The 26,490-nt window shown below is 38.1% G+C and overlaps 1 protein-coding gene across 2 annotated transcripts; it reads right to left on the bottom strand.

Moving 5' to 3' along the window:
• Nucleotides 1–1,350: 1,350 nt before the first annotated feature.
• Nucleotides 1,351–25,249, bottom strand: LOC116300400 (integrin alpha-8). Of its 2 annotated transcripts, XM_031709271.2 has the most exons (31): nucleotides 24,821–25,248; nucleotides 21,839–21,969; nucleotides 20,782–20,891; nucleotides 19,507–19,669; nucleotides 18,994–19,119; nucleotides 18,326–18,412; nucleotides 17,881–17,925; nucleotides 17,330–17,373; nucleotides 16,678–16,761; nucleotides 16,389–16,441; nucleotides 15,763–15,844; nucleotides 15,072–15,183; nucleotides 14,579–14,676; nucleotides 14,097–14,187; nucleotides 13,973–14,018; nucleotides 13,361–13,474; nucleotides 13,046–13,101; nucleotides 12,784–12,953; nucleotides 12,434–12,577; nucleotides 11,721–11,797; nucleotides 9,339–9,486; nucleotides 8,958–9,041; nucleotides 8,448–8,518; nucleotides 7,942–8,025; nucleotides 7,483–7,585; nucleotides 6,424–6,537; nucleotides 5,231–5,356; nucleotides 4,778–4,891; nucleotides 4,369–4,461; nucleotides 3,900–4,028; nucleotides 1,354–3,277 (listed from the first exon to the last, which is right to left on the bottom strand). In XM_031709271.2, exons 1-31 carry the CDS (start codon nucleotides 25,051–25,053, stop codon nucleotides 3,203–3,205), a joined length of 3,207 nt encoding a protein of 1,068 aa, XP_031565131.2. In that variant the 5' UTR covers nucleotides 25,054–25,248; the 3' UTR covers nucleotides 1,354–3,202. The 2 variants fall into 2 exon arrangements, with proteins under 2 accessions (XP_031565132.2, XP_031565131.2); XM_031709272.2 differs by lacking the exon at nucleotides 5,231–5,356 and having other exon boundaries at nucleotides 1,351–3,277; nucleotides 24,821–25,249.
• Between the last annotated feature and the right edge of the window lie 1,241 nt (nucleotides 25,250–26,490).

Genomic DNA, 26,490 nt, shown 5'->3' with positions numbered 1-26,490 from the left:
ACTTGCATACCTACCACCCACCTACCTTTCCATCTACCGATTTACCTACTCACACATCCACCAAACCACCTACCTACCCATCTACCTACTTATATGTCTACCACCCTCCTACATACCGATCTACCGCAAATTTACCTACACACATGCATCTACCACTCACATCCATACCTACCACCCACTTATCAACCTATCCATCCGCCTAACCTAAACTTGATTATCTACCCTTCTAACTAAGCTTAGCTTACCTATCTACCTACTTACCCAATCATACACTCACATATAACTATCTACCTATCTATACCTACCTACCTACCTACCTACCTATCTAACTATACCGCTACTTACTCAATCACACCTATCTTTGCCTACCCACTTATCAACACCTGCCACTACCTACTTCACCTAAACTCATTTACCTGACGGGCCTCTACCTAGCTACCTACACTTAGGTATACCTATCTGCTGCTTACTACATTCAGCTACTTACCCTAACCCCTATTCGCTCTACCCAACACTGTTATCAACGCACCTAAACCGCTCTTCCCTTAACCAATGAACAACCACCACCTATACTAGCTCTTCCCTTAACCAATCAACCTCTTTACCGCTCCGCATTTTCGGATTGCATCAAAAGATAATTTAAATGATGTTGGTAAAATCAATTCTTCATTTAAACTATAAATCCTAGATAACTATTGATCGTACACATTCTCCTTCCCCTTCTCTTAATTAACGTCACTTTTTTCTGCAATGGAACTGGGAGTAGTCTCACCGCCTGAGGGCTTGGGTTACCTGTGGTTTTGAGTTGCAAAGGCTGCGCCATCGTTACTGGCATCAGTCTATGTCTAATTTCTTTAAGCACTTAACTTGCCAATAACAGTATGGACTAGTCATAAAAGAATAGACAACCGCTCTATGATAAAAGTAAGTAAGGGCCGCTATCAACATTTTTGAATTAAAAAAAACCCCACACCACTCGACCAAGACACTAGAAGGGTTAAGTACGACATACTATTTTTATCCTAGACTTCGTACAAGCATATCTTTCAGTATTAATGAACCGTGACTCGGCCTAAGATAAGGTTAACCAATCTATAAGCTCACATCTGGAGAACAAGACCATCTATTAACCAGATGTTTTGGTTGGCTACAGCCGTTGTTATTGGACCTGTTCTTTCTCTCTCATGAATTAAAAATCGCTTGAAACCATTGAATTTTGCTGCGAGTATGAAGTCGGTTTTAGAATTCGAGTTCCTTTTTGGACAGACGCATAAGACGCCATTTGCGCAGCCGATGAGTTTCTAAGTTTAGCTCATCGAGATAAAAACATATGCCAATTTTTGGCCACGGTTATAATAATTGCAGGCAGATCAATTAAGGGCTGAAAGAGTATAGCTCCAAAACATAAACGTCTTTAAACAAAAACTCGTGGTTCTATTGTCACATGCATTGTCTGGCGACAGTTTTTGCGCAAAAATGCGATAGATTTGATTCTAAAATGAATTACAAGAAACAGCAAAAGATCGGTAAGGTTAGCATGTTTTTGAAAGAGTAGTACCTTGATGACACAAATCCGGCATGTCTGAACAAAGGATCAGTTTCGATACGTCTCAAGAGTGCGCACTGCTCTGGAGTCTGGGCCTGGCTTGAGTTGACTCAGTGGGGACTGAGTATAAGTGCGCAATTCCCAAGTATTGCCGGGAATGGTTAGTAAAGGTTTTATTAATACCCTCCTTAGCCCCACTCGAACCTAAAAATGCCCAAAATTAAACGGCTGCAGTTACCTTATAAAAGTTGGTTAGAGTCAGCATTGTACTAGGCTAAATAGTCCAGTTTCGAGTTCCAAATTACCGCTGTGTTTCTTGATTACAGACTCATTTACTCAGGCTTAGCCTCGAATCAGTGTCTAAATATTCACAAATACCAACGGTAAGGTAAAGAACGCACAACTTCAACAATACGAACACTTTGAAACTTGACGGACCTTGACTGGAACACGTGAATATTCTTCACAAAATCGAGGCTAAGCCTGAGTAAATGAGTCTGTAATCAAGAAACACAGCGCTAATTTGGAACTCGAAAAGGGTCTAATATAACAATATCTTGTTAGCAGTGCACGAGGTCCGTACCGTACATTATGGGCCGCAAACTGACCAATCATATTCATGAAATAAATAAATAAAACATTGGTTAACCGTGTACTTTACGAGGTCTTTGCCGTATTTTTTGGCTTCAAACTCTAACAATGTAACTCTACCTTGCGCGTAATGTTTTCCTATTTAGGACCACGTGTCATCCCCTAGAGTATTATTTCATTCTTTAACGGTTGCACACACCGCGAGAAGTAACGAATGTGGATACGATTCAAAAAAATAAACACACGCAAAAAGGTGACATAAAAAAAAAAACCCCAGCAAAACAGATGCAAAGTGAAAATCTACTTCCAACATGATTGGTATCATAAATACTCTTTTTAACATTTCTAACTTGTATATTTGGGTGTTTTGCGCATTCTGTTTGTTTGCTTGTACTCTTAATTACTTGATTTTCTTGTTATTCTTTTTTATTACATGGGCGTATCAAGGATAAGCCACTTCCCATTAACTTCAACAAGTCATCCACCCATCCCTCCCCTCCCCCCAAGCATGAACGTTGAAATAAACCGTCAATGGATACGCCAATGTTTGGCCCTTATGTTTTCTCCTGTTTGCCGGGCTGAACCTCCTCCAACTCAAGATCTACTCAGTAATAATCTTGTTACGGTATCGCGGATCTCATCGTACCCGCAGATCTTGATAATATTTCTCTCTGACTTCGTTTTGGGACACCTAGATTTTGTTCCAGACTTAGATTCATTCTTTCTCTAGATCTCGTCTAAGATATCGCCATCCATCATGGCTTCGCTTCTTGCTATGTTACTCCAGATCGTGCTAACAGATAATGCACGTTCTTTGTGCGTTGAAACAATATATACAACAATTATATACAACCACATGTTCTGGACTTATGCACTAAGCCGGTGAATATTCCAACTGATTGCAGTGCTATGACGTATAGTTCACGCGAGTAATGACGTGATTGTCTGACTTCGATAAGTGGCAGCGCGTGAAAGAGTCAGTGAAAGTTGTTTTCAATTTTACCAGGACGATGTATATCACCGCATCGTGTAATGCTAATAATTACTCTTTCTAGTTCGTCCACTTTAGACCTTCATCGGCTTAGTCTCTTCAGTGCTGGCTTTTCCATCGTCTGGTCGAGTGCGACTAAAGAAACCAAACTAGAAAAAAAAAAGAAATGTTGAAGGACACAGTATAGTAGATGATATAGTGCAGTTTTCGTATGACTGTGAAAAGCTCGGTGCCGTAAGCGTGAGGTGCCGTGACCGTGATGCTTTCTAGAATCTTAATTGGCTGATTTTTTTCACGCGCAATGTGATTGGTCTGGCATTGCCGTGACCTTGGCGTGACCATGTCCGCGCCGTGTTTATGCTGTGTTCCGGGTATTTGATTGGAAGGAAAGCAAATTCTCGTGCAATGTGATTGGTCTGGCGTATCCCTTGCCGTGTCATGGCCGTGTTCGTGCCGTGAATTTTTCACAGTCATATGAAAACTGCACTAAAGGACGATGTTGGTGATGGTGATGTTGATGTTGATGGTTATGGTGGTGGTGATGCTGATGCTGAAGATGATGTTGATGATCAGTGATAATCAGCCTGTTGATAATCAGTGCAATGATGCTTTTTGCTCCACACGCTCTACCACTACATTCACTATTAAAGCCCAATACACTTAAAACTTATCTGACATGCTAATTCGGATAATATAACCTCTTGTGATCCTTGCACAAAGCAGTGCATTATCTGGGAAGTGTCCTCATTACTCATGTCTGTCCGTACTCACCTTATACAGGATAAACATTGCGAGAAGCAGAAGTAATATTCCAGAAAGAACAGATACTAAAACAATCCACCACTCAATGTCTTCCTTATTTGTGCTGCCAACTTTACCAGGACGAGCCATCAGTTCAATCTGAGCAAAATAAAACGAAAAATAACTTATAAAATACAGAAGAAAAAAGAATGTTACGGTGGTGGCACTAAATAAGTAAGCGCGAGCACAAGCAGAACGTATCAAAGATCTTACACTTGCGCTTGCATCTCGAGTGTAATGTTTCACACTACCTCACCTGTCAAGCAAAGGCCTTGTCCCAGAATTGGGGGCAAGCGCGCATGTTTTGGCGCGAAAATTCCCGCCAATTCCACAGAAACCCCATCAGTATAAGCCATGGTGAAATTTTATCTCCTTTCCCTCCACATCCGCCTTTGTTTTCATTCGTAGTCAAAATATCTATCTGATTCTATCATCTTACCATCACATGATCATTAGTAGTGTTTGTCTGCATCACCTCTGCTGGTACAGTAAGACCAGCCCTAGTGATAAGGCGTACTGTCCCTAGGTTGTTCTAAGGGGAAACAATTCAAAAAAGAAAGATTCAACTCAGGTCATAGTATAGTTTTTATGAAAAAAAAAAGTTTTTATATGAAAAAGAATGTTTGCTGGACCGCTCTCCTCCAATTCTGTCTCATTAATTTAAATGAGACCTCAAAAGAACCTCTACTAAACGACCAACTATTAAGCGATCAGCCTATATTTAGCGACCAGTTGTCCAAAGTCCTAAAATGGGTTTCACAATAACTTATATCCCAACCTCTATTTAGCGGCCATTTGACATTACCCCGCGGGTGGCCGCTTTATGAGGGTTCTACTGCATTTCTTACTTGTATGAAGGTGGTTTGCCAGAGACGCGCTGTGATCTTGATGCGTAATGAGCTGCCCGCAGAGATCAATCCAAGAACACAGTTGAACGAATAGCAGACAGATGACAAGCAATCCTACAAAAGATATGCAATAATAATGATTATCTATCCAATATTTGGGCATTAAATGTGCAGAAATATCTAAGATTCTTTAGAATAAACAAACGTTTGTCATGATACTATTATTATTACTGACAAGACAAACGTCACAACGTCCATAGCTATCACCATCGCAGCAATCATTATCACCATCAACACAACCATTATATCATTATCGTCCTGGATTTTTCTCAAATATTTCCAAAACTAAAAGTGAAACCCCAGTAAAGAGTGTACTCTCTGTTTGTCAGTACAACGTTTTTGTGTATAGAAATAATTATTCTAGTCAGTCAGTATCGAGAACGTCATAGTTACCATTCTTTGCGCACTCGACAAAGCAGCTCGTTTTTGTTTCAATTGTTGGTCTTGATTGGTTGTATTACGCGCAGGTAATGATAATGGATTAGTGATTGCGTTACATCTTCCTGGACCACCAGACAACTAACAATGGAAATGAAATAACAACCTAAATACTCATTATGTATCACAAGACATGAACTCTATAAAGATTTGTCTTACTTTTTCTTCAGGACAAGATTTGTGGTCCAAAGTTCTCACTCTTTCATGTGAAGGTTATAAAAATAGCCGTTGCGCACAATGAACGCGCACTTTTATTGGAAAACACGTGCTCTTATTTGTCTAGAAAAAAGAAGCCGGACTCAACTAATCCAATTGAAATTACTTGCTCTGATTGGCCCAAACCATTTTGTTGTTTGGTAAACTCGCCCTCTCTTTGCGCTATCAATTAATGATGTGCACTCTTATTGGTCAACACTGAATCACGCGCGTTTTTTTCTTTTGGTCAACAATTCTCCTCCCCTTTCTTGGTGGACATGCTCTCAATGATTTATGCACATTAATTGGAGTCAGAATGCATTAATTTACTTGAAATTTGTTGTCTCTGACTTAAAACTATTTTTACAAATGTTTCGACCCATGACCACTGAAGAGATCCGTGATCACGAGTCCAAATTTAAACGTTGTAAAAATAGTTATAACATTTCAAGTCAACAAATTTCAAGTAAAATGCACAGTCTCATTGGCCAACACTTGCTCTTTCTGGATTACGCGCCCTCTCCAACTTGCCCTCTCATACGCAGGTTTCGTGGAGAACGCGCTTTCAATGCCGGATATCGAGTCCTCTCATGGCTCCTATTCGAACTCTTCTTGATTAAAGCACTCTGAAAAACGAACGCTCTTATGAGCACTTTTCTTGGAGAACGTTGTCCACTTGATAACGCGCGCTTTCAAAGCTATTAGCTCTTGATGAACGCGCCTTCACTGTATAATGCGCGTTCTCATATCTCACTGCGCACATTATTTGCAGAATGTGATCTCACTAGGCAATGTACGCCTTCAATGTTCAATAGTGCATTGCATTTAAAACCTTTTTAAAAACTTCCTTGGACTTAGGGAAAACCACTTCTGTCATCTGGCACAGATAGACGTTTTGCAGGTGCTTCTATCAGTCGGAGCGTGTGTGTTTCACATTTAACCCTTATTCTCACCTCTACTTCTTGTAGGTATAGTAATATGCTTTCAGGATCATCTTTGCTTTTTAGTTGTGGGATTTGCACGTCTACCTTGATGCCTTCTACAAAACTAGGGCCATGGTTTTCGATCTAGAAATAAAACAAAAGACTTGTCAAAATGAATCTCTGGGCAGATCAAAGTCAGGACACGGCCAACTCCCAGGATAGAACCCTGAAACAACCTCTGGGCTGATCAAAGTCAGGGCACAGCTAATTCACAGATAGAACCCTGAAACAACCTCTGGGCTGATCTAAGTCAGGGCACAGCTAACTCACAGATCCAACCCTGAAACAACCTCTGGGCTGATCAAAGTCAGAACATGGCTAACTCACAGAACGAACATTGAAACAACCTCTGGGCTGATCAAAGTCAGAACATGGCTAACGCACAGAACGAACCCTGAAACAATGTTGGGCTGATCAAAATCAGAACATGGCCAACTCACAGATCGAATTGGAAGATAACTTGTTAGGTTTTGAAGGGGGAGGACCACTTTTGAATCAAGGGAGAGCAAAACAAATTCTACTCGTATGAAATGCTGAGTAGAGGAATCAATCCTGAGAATCCAGAGGCGAGAGGTGAGTGGACTACCGCTACAACACCTTTGATTCTCAAAATAGTGTTGTTCTCCACTATGGAATTTGTACCAGGTTCTCTGGTTTTAATCCCTGCCTCCCTAAAGAGACAGATCACATCACTCTAAAGGGAACTGAGTGCACAAAAGCTATGTGCAAGCAAGGCACCTGAGGAATGAAGACAATGAAACAATAGCCAAGGATAATGACTTTGGAGCTTAACAATATCACACTAAAAAAAAAACTCTATCACAGGATACAATAAAGCTTGCTACACCAAGAAATTAACTAACAAAATTGTACAAATTAGTCGCAAAGTTTTGTAGGTCTACAGCTAGTCTACTGACTGAGGTCTACTGAACTTACTAATTTGTGCAATTCCTTGCAAAGCTTTTCACGAATATATGGCATACACTCTACAGGTACAGACAGCAACATGTAGGCTAGTTCTATACTTACTAGTATTGTTTGGTGTATTAATGGCCCAATGTCAGACTGTCTTTTGATTGTCTCTTTATCTAGTGCTTTTCCATGGTATATGACCTCATTAGGTTGGCTGACACTGTTGCAATAAATATTAAACAGAGCAGTATTTTCAGTAATAGAGGGAAAAAAGGAAAAGAAAAAAAAGAAGAAGAATATGGAAATAAGTATAATTTTAGAATTGAATACAGAGTTTTGCATGCTGTGATTGGTCAAGCAGCCAGTGATTATGAGACAATATTCACCAGCTCATCAGCAGAGGTAAAATCACCAAAGTAGAAGTAGTTATAGTTTTTTTTTAAATCCAGAATTACATATTTTCTCTGAGAATGAAATTAAAACTTATACTAAAACAATTATTAAGATAATAATAATATAATGTAGAGGGAACTAATTATAACGGGATGGGGAGGAGTTATTTGGTTCAGTACTTACCCAGTTATCTGTAAATCAGTGAGATACTTGGCAAATACTGGTAAAACAATCTTGTTGTTCTGCGGATTTGTATCATTACTTTTGCTATAGACAATGAAAAAAGTTAAATAATCAGTAAAACTGAGATTGAATACTAAGATTTTCAGTTGATCTTGGAATAGTACTTGAAACTGCGTGTAAAAGCAGGGGCAAATCCAGTGGGTGTCCGTCAGTGCACCAGACAACCCCCACCCCACCCCCCAATGCCGTAATTACTTTTGGGTTTTTTGAAGCGTTGGAAACATTAAATGATGCATACACATTTCTTTATTTGGGACACCCCCTCCCCCCCACAGATTCCTGGATTCACTCCTCAAAAGTTTTATGTCATTGACCTTTTTAGCTTGAGCATTCGTTTTCCATTTCCAGACCACATGTCATTCTCCTGAGAATAAGATATTTCCTTGTTTGAGTTGTATGCACAACCATAAACAAAGAAATGATACTCTTTTGATCAGAAGTCTTACCTTTCAACAACAACTGTTATGTTAAAGTTGGTTTTAACTTCTTCAGCTGAAAACTCAATAGTCAAGGATTTCTGCCAAAATAAAATAAATAAATAAAATGGATTTCTTAATAATTCATCACAAATATGTTTATAGGTGCTCCACTTCTCGTGCCATGGGCCGATCATCATGGATGGGTGGGTGGGTGTGCAATTAAAGGGGGATGCATGAATGAGGAGGATGAGCAAGTTGAAGTGAAGTTGAAAGGGTTAAAACAAATGATATATGGCATCTTCAGTTTCAGTATTTCCTCTATCACCTTAATCTTGGGTCAAAAAATCAAGTTACAAGCCTCCTCATTGGATGAGCAGACTTTCTCGCATTATGATTGGCTGAAACAACATCACTCTTGTCCGCGATCGCGCCTTCTAAAGGAAGTCTTAAAATGTCGACTTCCCAATCAAATCTTTGTCCACCATAACATTCCAGTGCTTCTTAAAGCGAATATATTGATTAATAATGAGTGAATACCTCAGCATTAGCCTTGAATGGATTGCCAATATAACAAACAGCCGTGGATGTTTCATTGACATAGCTGGAACTGCACAGAACTGTCTGCCAAAAAAAAAGAAAAACTTTATTAAGCACAAGTTCTTTGCTAAAATAAACAATAATATAAATAAATAGCTAAAGAAATGAGGAATTGTATACCTTAATTTGCTAATTATAGCAACCTTAGATATCATTATACAAGTAGAATTTTTTCGTCTGAAAGTTTCAAGTTCAAGAACCATTGACAACCACTGAAAATCATATGACTTCATTTTTCCCGATGAGCCTTTGCGCGCTTCAAGTAAACGGCCCACAGGATGCCGAAAGAATGCCCAGTTTATCTTATTGGCGCTCACTTACTTTTGATTCTGTAGGTCCAATGTAGTTCAGATCATCAGGAAATGAAAGTATAACTGTTGTTTGATACGAAGCATCTTGTGCAGTATTCTGGATATCTAGTACTATAGATAGGATACCACTGCTGCCGACACGAAGCACTTTGTATCCGCTAGAGGAAGGGAAAAATGAAATATAGAAAATGAAATGAATAAAAGGGAAGTTAGAAAAAATTTCATTTTGTATAGAGATTGAGAGATTTTCAATTATCCACGTTTAAAATACAAGGAAAAGGGAAAAGCAAAAGAAAAAAGAAAAAAGAAAAAAGAAAAAAGAAAGAAAATCGTGAGAATAAGAAAGAGAGAGAGAAAAGAAAAAAATCAGAATATGAAATGAAAAAAAGTCAGTGTGAACATAGGAAAAGAAATTTTACCCATAAATTCTTGTGCATCAACGTTATCCATCAGAAGAAACTACGTCAAGTATTACAATGTTTAAGTGTATAATAAAAGTCAATAGTTATTCGTAGAACTGATATGGCTTTCCACTGTATTACCGCTAAGCTGGTTAAAAGCACTGAAATGGCTTTTGACTATTACTAATAGCGTCGTAGCGCTGAAATGGCTTTCCACTGTATTACTAACTCCGTAGCACTAAAATGGCTTGCAACTGCATTACTAACATCGTAGCACTAAAATGGCTTTCCACCCTATTACTAACGTCGTAGCAGTGAAATGGCTTTCCACGGTATTACTAACCTGGCTAATTGCACTGAAATGGCTTTTCACCCTATTACAAACGTCGTATCACCGAAATGGCTTTTCACTGTATTACTAACCTGGCTAATTGCACTGAAATGGCTTTCCACTCTGTTCCCGGCTCTAAACGTACTAACATCGTAGCACTGAAATGGCTTTCTACTCTATTACTAACCTGGCTAACTGCACTGAAATGGCTTTTCACTCTATTATTAACGTCGTAGCACTGAAATGCGGTTCAATAAAAAGAAGCTCCACTCACAATCAATCCCTGCAGCGCGCACCTATTCAAGTCACTGTGTGCAAGGGGAAAAACCTAATTTTTAATGTTTACAAAAAAGCAACCAAAAAACATCTCTAACTACTACCAATGACGTTTAGTTGGACAATCTTAGTATTTCGAATATCGTTATATAGTTTAAACCCGTGTTAGAACTATTTTGGTCCCTGCTTAAAAACATTCTGCCATGCGCACGAATACAAGTCACTATGTCCGGGATACAAAGAAAAAAAAAACAGATCGAGATTTCTCATTTCAAATACAACTCAGTGAAAAAATTCGTACGCAAATGATTCGTACGCAAGATTATTAACACGCAATTTAAAAACACCAATGTACACATTTTTATATCTGTTATTTCCCCCTTAAAACTATTGAGTCCCTAAAGTAATGAGTAGGTTCTTTCAGACTCTTCCACAGTCTCCTGCTCGGTTGTTGTTATATCTTATTACATTAAAATCCCCATCATTCCCATGGGCCTTACTCACGCGGCAGCCATGTTGACTGGAACATGCGTGTCCTTGGATTCAATAAAGTGCGCGAGAATAAACTTATGTGGGCTAAACAAAGGTTTTCATTCTCATAAGAAAAAGCATGACTGCCGAGTGAGTAATGCTCATTCCCTCTCTAGAGGTGTTAATTACTGGCACATACGCACGAGAAATGACGTTATACAGAAATAATAACTCTGTTTTTCCTTTCTTCATGACGGTTCTTCATCTACCAAGCTCCTCTTTTTATCGTTACTCGTAAGTATGAGCTAGTGTAACAATCATCCAAACTAAGTCATAGCTCTAAATTGATTTAGATGAATGTTCACTATGAAGTTTACACAGAACTACAAGTTGATAATCCCATAACACAGTTCGCATACGGCGCGCAGCTTAGTATATTTTGTTCGCATCAATTATAGAATTATATTTAAAGACGAACTGCAAAAAAACTCAAATGAATATGAGAATTATACGGTGATGCTGCAGGAAACCCACAGAAATGTTAGAACTACGTTTAATGAACTCGAAGATAAATAGCAAACATGCACACACTAACATAAACTATAAACAAACCTAACTGAGACTATACGACTTACAAAATACAACCATACATGCTTTGGTATAAAATGAAGAAATATAAGGCGGGTTAAAGTGATGCCAAAACAAAACGAATGCAGTATAGGATAGAAAATAGAAAATAGAAATACGACAAAGCGACGTACAATACAAGGAAATGCAGGTTTTGAAATATACGGTAAAACAAGTAAAAGCTAAGGTGGAAATCAAGGTTAAGGTAATAGGTTCACGTGTGTAAGGAATCAAATAAGCACACCTAAGTTTGAAGAATTTTGTGCATAAATAGATCAGTACGTACCCGGGAAGGTTGACATGACCAGTGACGGAAAGGTCTGGTTGACATACTAGTCCTTTGCACTGCTTTTGAATCGTCAGCTAAAGATACGATAGAATCGCATTTCAAGTTAATTGGAATTAAGTCTCCCAAGTAGAGAGCAACAGGAAAGGCAATGTATAATGAAGGCTCCATCGATTTTGAAACAGCGGAGCGCATGCATGCAATACAACTGCACCAGAATGACCGCATGCATGCATGCTCATGTTGATCTACCTCAGGAGAAATCAATCATAGACTTTTCTCAACGCTTGAAACAAAACCACAAACAGCGGTGGCGCGCAAAATGGCGCGCAAAAATGGCGCGCAGCAACACGATTGTTATAGTTACAGTGCGCTATCACCTATATAACGTTGGTGCGCAATGTTACCAGCAAGATGCACTTCTGCAACGTTGTGCACAACAAATTTCCTCCTTTGAAAACCCAGTCTTCCCAGCCAATGAAAATGCGATCAGTATCAACAGTATTTAGTGCACCACTGGCCACAATATTGCGTTGTTTAGGTAGCTAGCTCGCTTTATTTGTCATAGTTTAGTCGCAGGAAACATTTACGCTTGACATTCCTCGAAATCTATTGTCAGCAATGTTGTACGTAACAGCTGTTGCGCCGTTGGACCACATCTTTTGGCTGGGTATCGTTAGTTAATGTTGTGATGTAAAGTCGTGTTTGCTTACTTCATCATTTCTGATTGTGGTAGGTCGGTAGGCGTCCAGTACAGGGCAAGGAACGTCTGGATCCAATGAACAGGATTTGTCCGCCAGAGAAAAGGTCAGATCAAAGGTCAGAGACTTTAGAAGGTCAAGGAACTGGTATTTGTGCTGTAGATAAAGGTAAATCATTACAATCATTACAGGGGTATTTGGCATATGTGTGTGTAAACTACACAATATGATAATGGATGGATGGATGGATGGATGGATGGATGGATGGATGGATGGATGGATGGATGGATGGATGGATGGATGGATGGATGGACGGACGGATGGATGGATGGGTGGATAATAGGTATTAGAACAAGACTTACACTGATATGTACAGTATACGGTGTTAAACAGTACATTCGTCCTTGATTTGGTATCGTGAATTCACCACTGATAATAAAGCTTGGTTTTCCCCCATGATAAAAATACATCCGTCTTGTCTGAATCGTAATTATGTCGGCATCAGCCTCTAGAGTGTAAGCGATCTTTAAATCTAAAGAGATAAATAGAAGACAGGATATTTCAAATGCATCATTCGGGATACCTGTGTAATTTTCAAACATTGAGCGCATGCGCATTCCTTACCTTGTCTGTTCGAGGTTTCCCTGTCTTTGAATTGAAAGCAGATCGTAACATTCAAACTAAAACAAGAAAGAAATACAATCTTTTAGATTATCTATTTGAATTGCCTTCGTATTGATATGCACACATAAGTGTTATCCGTAAAGAAAAGGATATTACTGATAATAAAACAAGCTAAATAGGACAGATCTGGCGGTAGTCGCAAATACGAAATATATTTCCTTAATTGAAATAGCTAGCATCTATATATATATATAATAGTCAAACATAATCATTCTATAATATGTATAATATGAAAATGAGGGGTCTCTCGTTTACCATTTGTTCCTTGTTGATGCTTGTTCATCATCGCACATGAATTCGTCATTTTCGAGGACGATCGTTGTTCGACTTAGCCTTATTTTCGTTTCTACTTCCACAATTCTTCGAGTCCTGGATTGCCAAGAAAAATATTGATTTAAGGCGATGTATCCATATTTTTAAGGGGGAGAGGGAGGAGTATGCAGATACTGATGATATATCTATTTTTCTTAATGGCTTCAGTTCGAATCAATCAAATAAACAAAACAGTAACGGTCGTGGTATCTCTCTGGGGTCTTAGATTCGATTCCTGGACTTGGCATCACATGTGAGTAGATATGGTTAGGTCTCTCCCTTGATTCCAGAGTTTTTGTTCGAGTTCTCCAGTTTTCCTCCCTCCGAAAAAACCTAACAAGCTAAATTCCAGTTCGATTTGTGAGTTAGCCGCGCCCTGCCTTTGATAAGCCAGAGGTAGTTTCATAATATCGATAAAGGTTGAAAATGCGCCATCAACCAATCAGATTGCTTGAATGCCATACATCAGAATACCATAGTTTCTTACTCGCGTAATAAATCTCCTTCAAAATTTCGACATGATAAAACATAATATCTTCAGCAATTTTCTCTTACTTCAGAAGAACAGCCTGGTCAGACCAATAGGAGCCAACTGCAATATCTGATAAAGAACCAAAGAAATAGTGAGCGAATCATTTGGATATACTTGTCAGATAACCTACACAAGAAACACAAATACCTGGATAGGCATTCATATCGACATCTACAGCTCCAGATATCGAGTAGCCAAACCCTTTTAACTTGCTGTTGATCATTGACGCTGTGATTTTCTAAAGACAATTGCAAACATTTTCACATTATTCTATATCTTACTATTTTGATATGGTTTTAGCATAGACAAGTGAAAAGTGGTTCTGTAACTCGAATAAATAAAAAGGAATCAAATTTGCAACTATTTTTCAAATGAAAACCTAGTTTTTCTAATTCTGGCCAACTTTTATTAGAACAATTTTCCTATGATTGGAAAACATACAGAACTGTAACATTGAAATGGCTTTCCATTATGTACAAGTAATTCATCCAATCACAACGCGTAGTTACGGTTACAGTATGATACGGTACGGCTTCAATTTGCCGTATCGTTTACCACTCGAAAAACCACTCCATAATTTTTTTCGTTTTAGCCATTGACGTTCTTAGCGCACTTATGAAGTACTATACCTGTCTATATTTTGCTTCGATTCCATTCTTAGAGCCGTAGTACACGTAGACAGCACCACTGCTATTTTGCCCCTCGTAGGGCGCTCCTATAACCACGTCTATTAAAATACACCAATCACATTTCATCATGTTATGACAAGGCCAAAAAATGGGCATGCGCATTTTGTAGTAAAACTTGTCATATAGAAACCTTGCATATGACGTCAAAGCAGTTCAATTTGGAGGACAAAACAAAAGAATTTCAATCTCATAAGATTACGTCTTCCAAATTGAACTGCATTCCGACGTGCTTCAAGAGGTCTATTACGCAGCGACGTTCTGGAGCCTAGCAAACATGGCTGCCACATTGCGCAAACAAAAAGTATATTCCTGAGATATTTGACAACTGTTTGTGTATGTGTGTGTGTGTGTGTGTGTGCCTCATGACAAAATGCTTTGCTATAATTGGCTAGAACCCTTCGTCATATATTTCAAGGCGTGCGTATGTATATACCTTGGTAACCATCTCTATTCAGATCGCCAACGTTTGTAATTGCTGTGCCAAATCTGGCTCCTTCCATGTTGTCCCCTTGGAGTACCATGCTTGGCATATGTGTCAGTATGCCCTATATATGAATGTCATACTTATATTTATTAAACACAATGATATATTGCTGGCTTGCAAGCATTTACAAGAAAGTCAAGAATGGCGGCCATGATGATGGTAAAAAAAGGGAACTATTAGAAGTCTTTAGTTGAATACACCAACTTGGTGGCGTTGGAGTAACGTAGAATTAAAGGTGCATAGAATATGGTGTTCTCTCTATTGGTACATTACTAACTTGTTTAACATAGCAGTTAGTTTCGATCTAGGATGTTAGGATGTTGTGTGTTGAGAGTTGAGTATAGTGTATAGAATATTCGAATGTAGTAAGGAGTGTGTATGGAGGATACGCAGCCCCACAAGCTTCTAGCTTTAAAGCCTACCGTGCATAAATAAATAAAATATTATTTTACTTTTTATTTTACATAATTAGACAATATTAACCGCTAAACCATCTTGTAGTTGCGCCTTGCGTGTGAAATGTCAAGCCTGCGCGACCTCCCGCCAAACCCACCTGACACGTAATGTTATTGATGTTGGTACGCGCATGGTGTGCCAGAGATCTATTGGTTTATATGATTGGTATTCGTTCGTTATTTACCTTTTTATTAAGATAAACATAGACGCGCCCTTCGTCCTTGGTGTCTGTAAACAGAGGTGCACCAACCAGCAGATCTGTCAATCTATTGAAATACATGCAAACATGAATTAATTGAATAGACCTCTTTACCTTGGGCGTAATGTTTCACCATTATAGACCACGTATCGTATCCTATAGAGTATCATTTCTTCTTTAGGGCTGCTGTTCAATGATATGATGAAACCAACCAACAAGGAAATCTTTAAGTTTTCACTCAGGGAGGAATGGGACCGACCATGCACCTCTGGGCCCGGTTGTACAAAAGCTGGATAGCGCTATCCAACGCAAGGGATAAATCCTTATCCAGTGGATACGTCGATGCTGTTATGCAATAAATTTATCCACTAGATAAGATTTATCCGTGAGATAGCACTTCCAACCTTCGTACAACCGCGGGCCCTGGAAAGAAAACGTAAATTTTGTCCTCAAATTGCTTCGCAATTAAAAGTCAAATCGTAGAAATTAATACATCGATTATCCCCTTTTTTGGACTAATTTTTTAACCTTGTGCCTTTAAAAAAATTAATTTTAATGGATGAATCGGATATGGGATAAATGAAAGGCATGAAAAAGAAATGAGACCATACCCGTCATTATTAAGGTCCACAGCACCTATCGTACTGCCAAAATAAGTTCCTGTCTGACAGATGAAATATGATAACAATTAATAACGGTTAATAACACCTGCATAGCTTAATTCTCTTGCAAAGATAGAGACGTGTGAATAATTGTTCAAGGTGTTAAAAAAGGTCTCTAACACTGCAAGCTCACCGTTCGTCTCGCTACGATGCAAAGGCACGGCTACCTTTCAAGATGGCGCAGGGAACTGCGAAGGAGACTATTAAATTTTTGTTATAAACTGCATTCATTGCTTACCTGGTTTTTGGCCGAAACAGGCAACTCTAGATTTGACTTGAATACCATCGTTTCATTTTCTTCTATGTCATCATAGATTAAAACCTTTATTAAAGAGATATACAGGTTTTAAAATTATATTACGAATCGAAAAACTGGTATAGAACAGATTTCACAGATGCGGTGTGCCGTAACTGTAATTAGTGGAATGGAATTCGCACTGTGATTGGTGGAATTCGTAGTTCTAAATATAGTGGTGATCGCCCTTTGAGAGTATCTGAGGAAGAGAGTCGTTAATTCGTGTGCCTAGGAAAGACAAACACGTTAAATTGAAATCTATTAAGCTGAGGAGATAGGACTGAAGACAGGAACCATAGCAGAAGCCCGCAAAGGTCTTTTGGGTAGCGTTCTGAAGACTTCTGGGCCCGATTGTACGAAGCCTGGATAGCGCTATCCAACGGATAAATCTTATCCAGTGGATAAATCTATTGGATAACAGCATCAACTTTATATCCACTGGATAAGGATTTATTCGCCGGATAGCGCTATCCAGGCTTCGTACAACCGGGCGCTGGGCACTATTTCTTATGTTCTATATTTTGTCGCTTAGAAATCACATAGTTAATTGACTATGGAAATCAGAAACAAAGGTATACCAGTAAAAAGCACTTACTTTGCCCTTGGTATTCTGTCCTTTTGGTGCACCTCCAGCTATGCCTAGACTCAAAAATACAGCATTATGTCAATATTCAGCATTAATCACCATACAAATCTAGAGAAAACCTAATATTATGTAAGCCTTTCTAATGTAATATCGCAGAAAGCGTGCTCATTCCTATTTCCGGTTCTAACTCATTCCGGGTTCCGGATTCCTTTAATCGGTGCATTCCAGATTCTAGCATAGGATTCCGGATTGCGCAGTCTTGATTACAAAATTAAGCCAAAAAATTAGTATTAGAACAGCATTTAGTATTTAAATGCTGTAGGAAAAAAGAGCAGACATGCAAAGAAAAATGTGAGGGTTATAAAGATTATATTAGCCGTTCCGAGCTTTGGAAGAAATGGGTCGACTTTTGATTGCAGTGCATTGTAAGGCTGTTTTAGGGAACAAATTTTTCAAGATGGCGGCTACTATTTCCTTAAACAGCCCCACAATGCACTGCAATGCCAACTCGACCCAGGTTTTTCCTCAACCCCGAAATGTCTAATGATTAACAACATTACCAGATTTATTAGGGTGGCTAAAATGACCGCTGGCCACATCATAACCTGTAACATAAACAAGATTCGATTATTTAAAATCTATCTATGCTAATAAGAATAAAAGTTTTGAGCTTTAAGGTATTTCTTAGCCTTTTTGCAACTTTTCTATCATGCATGGGCTTTTTCATGCATTTATGACAGTCCTGAACGGGTTAAATGGGGCTGGAAAATGGGGCTGGGAAATGGGGTTTTATGCACTGGGAATAAGATTCACAACAACAACAAAAATACATTAAAAAATGGGGAATTGGATTGAGATTTGAGCAAAACATTGGCTGGACTACTTCAAGACCCTCATTTATTTATCATAACCCTAAAAGCCCTGTCTGTTGTATTCATTAGTACAAGCACTACAGAAAAAAAATATTATTCATCTATAGAGTTTCAAGAATTAATATTTACTAACCCATGTAAGAGTATGAAAACTTTTCGTGTTGGGTTTCTGGTGAAGATGTGAACTTGTCTGTCACTAGAGAGTATTTCTCAAGGCCACCTGAAAACAAGATAGGCTTTTCGGTTTTTTCCCCCGACGGTTTATATTTTTGTCGCACACTGAATTTAATATTTGTATAAATTACTTATTTACATAGAAAAAATGTGCAGCTTGTAGACACAGAGTTCGCATGTTTATGAAAATTGCTGTGTGCAGTAACATTTTTGAAACACTTTGACAAGAAGGAACAAGTTTTTGATGCTTTTAATTTGAAGCTCATTAATATTCAAATTTAATAATGCTGGATGAATAAATTTCAGTGACTGACGTGGAAACCAATAGAATGTTGACAAACTTGATCCCGTCAAAAAAAAAAAAAAAAAAAAATAATAATAATAATAATAATAATAATTTTTTTCACAGCTGAAATTATTTGCTTCAAGATAATACTACAACTTGACCTACTTTTCTTCACTATTATAATATAAAACTTTGAAACACTTTACCAGTAATATACCAGCTTTTATCTGGCAAATAAATCTCGGTGAGTGCCGTTGAACCAATCAAATGCTGTGATTTCCACATCCGTTAAAAACATACAATATATATACATATAAAATACAGATAATAATTAGGTTTACCTGCCCCTAACCATTGGGATGAACCATCATCATAAAAACTCCATCCAACTTTTCCCATAACTATAGCATTCTGAGTCATATCTACACTGAAGCCAGCTTGACAATATGCACGAAATAACGAGGAGTCTGCAGTAGAACAATTAAAACAACTACAATAAACCTTTATATTCTTAAATCTTATTGAAGTCAAGCATGAGATATTTCATGTTATGCCCAACGATAAATGTTCACGCGCTGTCATTAGACCAAGGGGTCACATGGTATATATAAAATTTCTCCTGATGGATATAAGACGGACGGACGGACGGACGGACGAACGAACGAACGAACGAACGAACGACTATAAAAGGGGGAACCCCTAAGAAAAACAGTGAACAAGTGAAAGTGAAATAAAAAGGCTGGTCATAGAAGCTACGCCAGCAAACACATAAAAAAATCAACAAAATATGGGTTGCTTATTTTAGTAGTTGACGGAATCTGTTCCATATATAGCATAATAAACCACGTGTGTACCTGCGCAAGGTTTTAGAAAACTCTGGTGTTGGATTTTACTAAGGTTGCTTTGCAGTATATGACATCCACCGGCCAGGAAATACCGAAGGTTCGGTTCTTTCATTATACTTGAAAGCCAATTTTTTCCGATGTCTCTCTTCTCCGTGTAACGAGGGGCGCATGCCTACAGTACAATAGAAGTTATTAAACAACAAGATATAATAATTAATAATAATATTTTATACACAAATTTTACAAATTATCACAAATTTTAATAAAACCTATATGATAACTAATAAGACCTTAGTAATACATAAATAAATAAATATTCAAAATTGAAATAGCAAACAAAGAAAAACTTGATTTAATTCAATTATTTAAACAAGCCTTGAAAGACGGTTGGATTTTTAACACGATTTCACAGGGTTGAAAAAATGGAATATTTGCTGGCGAATAGGATTTTTATGCTCCCCTCCAACTGTTTTGTAATTATTTGATTAATAAGCCATTAAAGATAGGCTAAAATTATAGGTACGTAAGAACAGAAGTCACGCGGCAGATGGGCAGCGGTACTCCTTTTGATAGCTGTTGTCATGGGCAACTATCTATCCACGTGATACAACTTCGTGGGATCAGTTGCTTCACGTCCTTGAACAGCTAAGACGTCAGGTTTTTCCCACCCTCCCTGCCCATTTTTGCTATTGCGTGGCGTTTGTTGCCCTCACCTTTGCTGGGCTAAATTTGAACAGTTATATCAAATTTTATGAAATGATTGTAAGTATCTAGATTGAACTTATTAACTCAATAAATCGGCTTTGGGTTTTTAACCCATAGCCCTTATCGTTCAATCTTGTCTATCTTTATCTCGCCCAGTAAACAGAGCTCAGGCTTAGCAGCACTTGATATATTTTTAGAATTTAAGGGGAAAGTTGGGGGGGGGGGGGGGGGGGGGAGCATAAAGTAATGTTTGTGGACAAATGTTTAAGAGTCAGTAGTTGTGCGTGCATCCTTGAAAATTTGTGCATGGCCGCATGAAAGCAGCCATGCATGTTGGATGAGACGAACAATACAATCGTTATAGGGATCAAAGAGATTCTATTGCTCTACAATCTATATAACATGCCCACTGCAACGCCTCATCATATAAAAACTCTATATAATCCCAAGCTAGAACCAATGGCCGACTGCACTATGCGAGGGATCATACCAATAAATCACAGCGAGAGATAGCCAATCAGAATGCAGGATTCGTAATCGATAGCTAGCCTAATGGCCGCCCACTGTTGAAGTACTTACCACTACTATGCCATTCTTACTCTGAAGTGTTCCTCCCAACATCTGTCCACTTTTGATCTCCATGGTAGTAACATTTTGCGAACCACGTGGGTAAAATTCCTTTCTTTCGGCTGCGAAACGAAAAGATTTTGATATTTTAATATTTCAATCAAGTTTTTAATATTTTAAACTGGTGTTTTCTATCATTCTGGAATAGAAATAAAACCTTTTATCTTGTCCGTAATTAGCTTGCCCAGAGTATCAATTCTTCGTTTAACGGTTGTGCATAAAGACACATGAATTTGAATAAAACTCAAACAAAGAATCTTATTTTCAAGAGACAGTCGCGACACATGGTCTGATTCAATGGGTATAGTAAACATTGCTCCAAAGCTAAAAGGGTCAATCCCATAAAAGACAAAGCTTCCATGACATCAAAATTGTCTTATTGTCAGTTCTTCTTCTGCCAAATAAAACAAACTCTCCAACCTCCTGAACATACATTCTGTAAAAAGCGTTGTAGTAGAAAATGCCCACCAGCTCATATACACATGTGTAGGATAACAGACTTACAAGGTCCTCGATCAGAGTGCAGAGTGAAAGGTTAGATGGCTCTGTTAGTATGAGCATCAATAGCCTCGATCCACGGTGCAACTGTGGCACACAACATATTTTTGAGGGAGATATGTCACACATGTATATAGCACCAGAGATGACTGTGACTTGGGGAACGCAAGCAACACACCGTAGAATATGGGCTAGCACGGTAAACTAAGAAAGTATAGCTTTTTATTGGCCGAGAACACTAACATCATTTTAATATTTTGCTAACGCAACGTTGCAGTGGTGTTCATGTGGTGTATGCACAACGAGTTTGGCGCAAACAGTGCGCGCTACTTCGCGTCCAACTGTTGAGAATTGAATGCACACGCGCGTTGAAATTTTGTTCTTGCGCTCAACATTTACACCTTGTTTGTGACCTTTAAATCAATATGAGTGAGTGCATGAGAATTCTAAGGTTGGCAAAGAGCAGAGCCATACATTTTACATGTAATAATTAGCACTTTTATAAACTCACGTTCATTGTCCACATTGATATCTTGACAATCTTTCGAGCCAGCGGTATCACATCTAAAGATAGCACCATAACGAGGCAGTATTGTTCCATTAGGTGACGTAACGTCACTAAGTGGAGCTCCGACTAATACCCTGTTAATGTAATGATCCATTAATATTGTTCCTTTAGATCAGCGAATAGCCCCACAACATTCAAAATGATGGGCGGGCAATAGTTCCCTTTATCTTTAACTTGGGCATATTATTTACCCATTTCAGACCACGTGCCATTCCCTAGAGTATCATTTCTTTGTTTAACGCATGATAAGACATATGGATACACGTAAAACAAATAAAAGTATATTCTCAAGAGAACGACATTTCGTCTGACTGAATTGGTAAAAATTATGCTAGGTTGAATGGGTCCATTAACAAGTGATTGCACCAAAGAAAACTTTTTGATTTCATGCCGGGTTTACGCATACATGCAAGTAAGTTGGTTCTATTTACTGCAACACTAAAATAAAACGAAGCCTTAGAGGTGAATGATATTGAGAACACTTGAACTTGGAATGTTGTGTGTCCCCTTAACTGGGTCGCAAGTAGGCGCAAGCAACACATCAAAGAAAATGTTATCTTTAATTACCGCAAGTCTACACAGGTTAGACCCGATCGAGTTCCGTGTGTGTGGGATCGAATAGCGTGCTGTTTCTCCAACTGTCATTTTTTCTGAACTAACCGCAAACACGAAAACGAATGCGCACAAGATATTTTGCTGATCACCGGCTCATATCAGATGTTCTTATGTCCAGCTGATCGTTTTTTTTTTTATCAGGATGATAGAGGTATTATTATTATCATTATTATCATTATTATCATTATTATCATTATTATTATTATCATTATTATTATTGTTATTATTATTATTATTATCATCATTATTATTATTATCATTATGATTATTATGATTATGATTATGATTATTATCATTATGATTATTATCATTATGATTATTGTTATTATCATTATTATTATTATTATCATTATTATTATTATCATTATTATTATTATTATTATTATCATTATTATTATTATTACTTTTTTTTAAACACTTTAACATATTCAGTCTCAGAAAGTAGCAAATGCTGGACATTTTTAAATATGTTCTTTCTGATTTGATTTTTCTCGATTTTTTCGTCGTTTTTGTGAGTTTATTTTAAAGAAGCATAATAGTGAAACTTAAGGACTGGGGTTAAGACTATACGATACGTGTTCACCAACATCATCTCACATACAGATGTGCTATTAGTTTAGATCAATAAAGAATTTGTTTGCTTAGTAATTAATGGATTATATTAACCCACAAAAGCCCCTTATCATAACACAACTGAACGCGTTGACTTCCGGTCTCCAACGCACAAGTAACATGCGCCATTCCAAGGTAATGATGTAAAATCCTTCAGCTTTAAAAATACACATCTAAAGTAAGGGGTAGCCTGGGTTCACTGTGGTTTTCAGGGGGTGGGGGAGGGGGATGGCTGAGTAGGGGGTGTGTGGGAGAGTAAGAGAGGTAAAGGAGAAAGAAGAGACCCAAGCCTTCTTTCCCTAAGCCCCCAACCACCTCCCTGCCCTCCACCCTCCCCCAACAAAGAGGCGACCTTCAGCAACGCATGCAAGGTAATTGCAAAACATTATGCCTACCCTCCTCCCCAAAGAAGCGTTCTGTAAGTTGTTTTGATACTTTACGATATTGCTCTATATAATGCGGTTTGCACCATTACTATGATAACCAGATGTGTAACTGGTTATTATAGTGCAGACATACCCAGCCGTAATTCTAGACTATAAAACCATTCATACATTAATCAAGGGCTAAGTATTCTAATGAATATCTGAGAGTGGTAACAAGGGGTCAAAAGCACTGCCAATCAAACCTTATTACACGATATCACGCCTGTTTAACTCATGGATTAGTGTACTACTTTTTACAGTATCATTACAACGAACAGCACTAAACAGCTGCGGTGTGTTTTTGATAATCCTTTTCAGTTTACTTCTTTGCCAAATAAGCTTAAAAGCTGAGGCAAAAGTTTCAGTTTGAATAACAGGCTAAAAATATACCGATAAAGTCAGTGTTTTTTTGAATTTCCTCTTGAATTCCTTTTTGGAACAAGCGAGCTTTTGTCATTTTGGTTTGCGAAGCGGTTTTGACTGGACTAGAACGTGAATACCGCTGAAGTGTATGAAGAAAAAACTGAACCACAATGTTGACGATCTAGATATATATTAACACAGGAAGCCCATCTCAGTTATTTCTCCCTACGATATAGTAATACTTATTGATACCCTGAAACAAACTCTGGGTTGATCTAAGGCATGGCATTGCTAACTCTTATACTGGAATTTAGCGTGTTGGGTTTTGTGGAGGGAGGAAAACCAGAGAACCCGAAAAAGCCCTTGAAATTGCGATGGACAGATCCAACGCGTCTTCTCTCCTGTCTCTCATGTGATGCCGAGTCCAGGAATCTTAACTTCCTTAAAACAGCTTCTAATTAACGTCTTGGTTTGATTATGCGAAACCCTTCCTAATTGCTATTAATGACCGTAAAAATGAGAGTGGTTTGATGAAAGAAAATTATAAACCTGTCATGATTATTTCCTCGATGATCTTTTGACAGCTCGAGAATGCGAACACATCTTCCGCTCCATGCCAATCCTCGTAGAATTTCGATCGAAATACTTTACTACAGTAAAATGTAACTAAATCTGTCCAGATAAAACCCAGTTCTTTCAATTTTAAATAAAAATTAAGTGTCATATTTTTATCTATCTTGCCTATCTATTTTCTGAATTGCCCTCATCATTCTTTGGTAAGAGTTTCAAATACTTTACGATATTTAAATGCCGTTTTTTTTTTAAAGTTTAGCTAAGAGTTATTAGTGTAGCTAGTGTAATAACGATAAAACATATGGCCAAATCAGTAACTTCCAATATGTTTACCTACCATGTCTTATTTCCATGTAAATGAAGTGCGACCGAGAACCCAAAAAAGATTCCATCGGCTCGATTGGGAGGAGAATAGAATATAGCTGTTCGAGTATCAATATTAAAACTGTTCAACTCCACGGCGTAAAAACCGAGAAGCATTAGAAAATACGAATAAAATACCATCGTCAGAGAGAAAGATGACAAGCTGTTGTTCGGTCCTGTTCTCGATAACATTTGCATCTTTTTCATAGTCCGGTCGTGCTTAGTGTCGGACGTAGTTGTGAAGGTCTTGCGGTCACACCGAGCCGTCACCAAAAAACTTCCGTTTGGTCACGGCTCACAACGTGCGACCTCCTTTTCCCTCCATTTTTTTACGTGATTTTAAACAATTTCAGAAAGAAAATTTTAAATTTCCCTTTGCTCCGACGAAGCACTTCTGAACTTTCAGTTTTGTAAGTACGAATGAGGGAGCATTATAAGTGGTTTGTCCTGTCAATTCCAAAGACAATTGCATTTCCGCAATGCTGATGCTTTCCGACCCCGAATACCAAGCGGAGGTGCAGAAATAACAACAGAACAAGCCCTAGTAACTGAACATTGTCATTAATTTCGGTGTCAAATCCTTGGGATGAAAATTAACCCCATTTAAACCAAAACTTCTTTACTACCCACTGTCCTTTTAATTAATTAACTTCAAACAATAGACATCTTTTCTTTTTTTTTTTCTTTTTTATTATTATACGTGACAATCAAAAATTATAATTGTTTGATCTGTGGAATAACATAAACCACGAGCCTCAAATGGGCAAATAAGGGAAACAGGGAAATTTGGAAAACTGAAGGGAGTAGGTAGGAACTGTGGTTTCCTTAAAAGACAATGACAAACAAAATAGTTATCCATCCTTTGTGCGCGAACGAGCAAAACCGGAAGTCGGTGTTCCAAACCACTACCCTTTCATATCATTGAATTCAAACTGTTAGGAAAATCAGTAAGTACAGTGGGCCCCCGCTAAATGGGAAAATATCTCTGAATTCATATATTTCGCACCATTATTTATGATTTAATTCTTTTATATTTTTTGATGTTGTAAATAATTTTAACATGACTGTATGGTGTGATAGTCCAACCTCACCTATCTCTCAAGGAAGACATCCTTTTATCACATGCTATAGGAAACGCCCAATCAACGTGGTTGCCGACAGTCACGTGATCATTCCCAACCACTGGAGGTATTTCCCATAATACAATGCTATCGCACACGTTTTTGGTCACACTGAACCTGAATGGTTCAGATGGTCTCAGATGCCAGGAATAATGAGTTACTCTGTATCATCAGGGATACTTTTAGCTTTTATCTTTTTACTTTTACCTCAGCAACGAAAAGAGATATCAAAGAATAGTTAACGTCATTCTTATCTATTTATGAAGGCTTTCAAATCACGAAATCATCCTATAGGTTAGGTGTACTTTAAAATCGGCTACGAATTTCATGAATACAAACTGCAAACGCTTACTCGGGTCTTATGGACACTGCTACTAAATGTCACGTAACAGATTAGTGACTTTATATAGTCACGTGGAAATGTTACTATCAAAGGAAAATGACCTAAGTGAACCTGATAAGGAAAAGGACTTGATAACTGCTAGCTATGGTTATTGAGAGACAAAAACATATCCTTGCATTT

Source organism: Actinia tenebrosa, unplaced genomic scaffold (genome assembly GCF_029948245.1).
Source record: "Actinia tenebrosa isolate PJP-AT-01 unplaced genomic scaffold, QUT_ActTen_1.0 PGA_scaffold2__45_contigs__length_23673736, whole genome shotgun sequence".
NCBI classification, from domain to species: domain Eukaryota; kingdom Metazoa; phylum Cnidaria; class Anthozoa; order Actiniaria; family Actiniidae; genus Actinia; species Actinia tenebrosa.
Note: the sequence above shows the minus strand (reverse complement) of the source record. Positions and strands in the feature narration are given on the sequence as shown.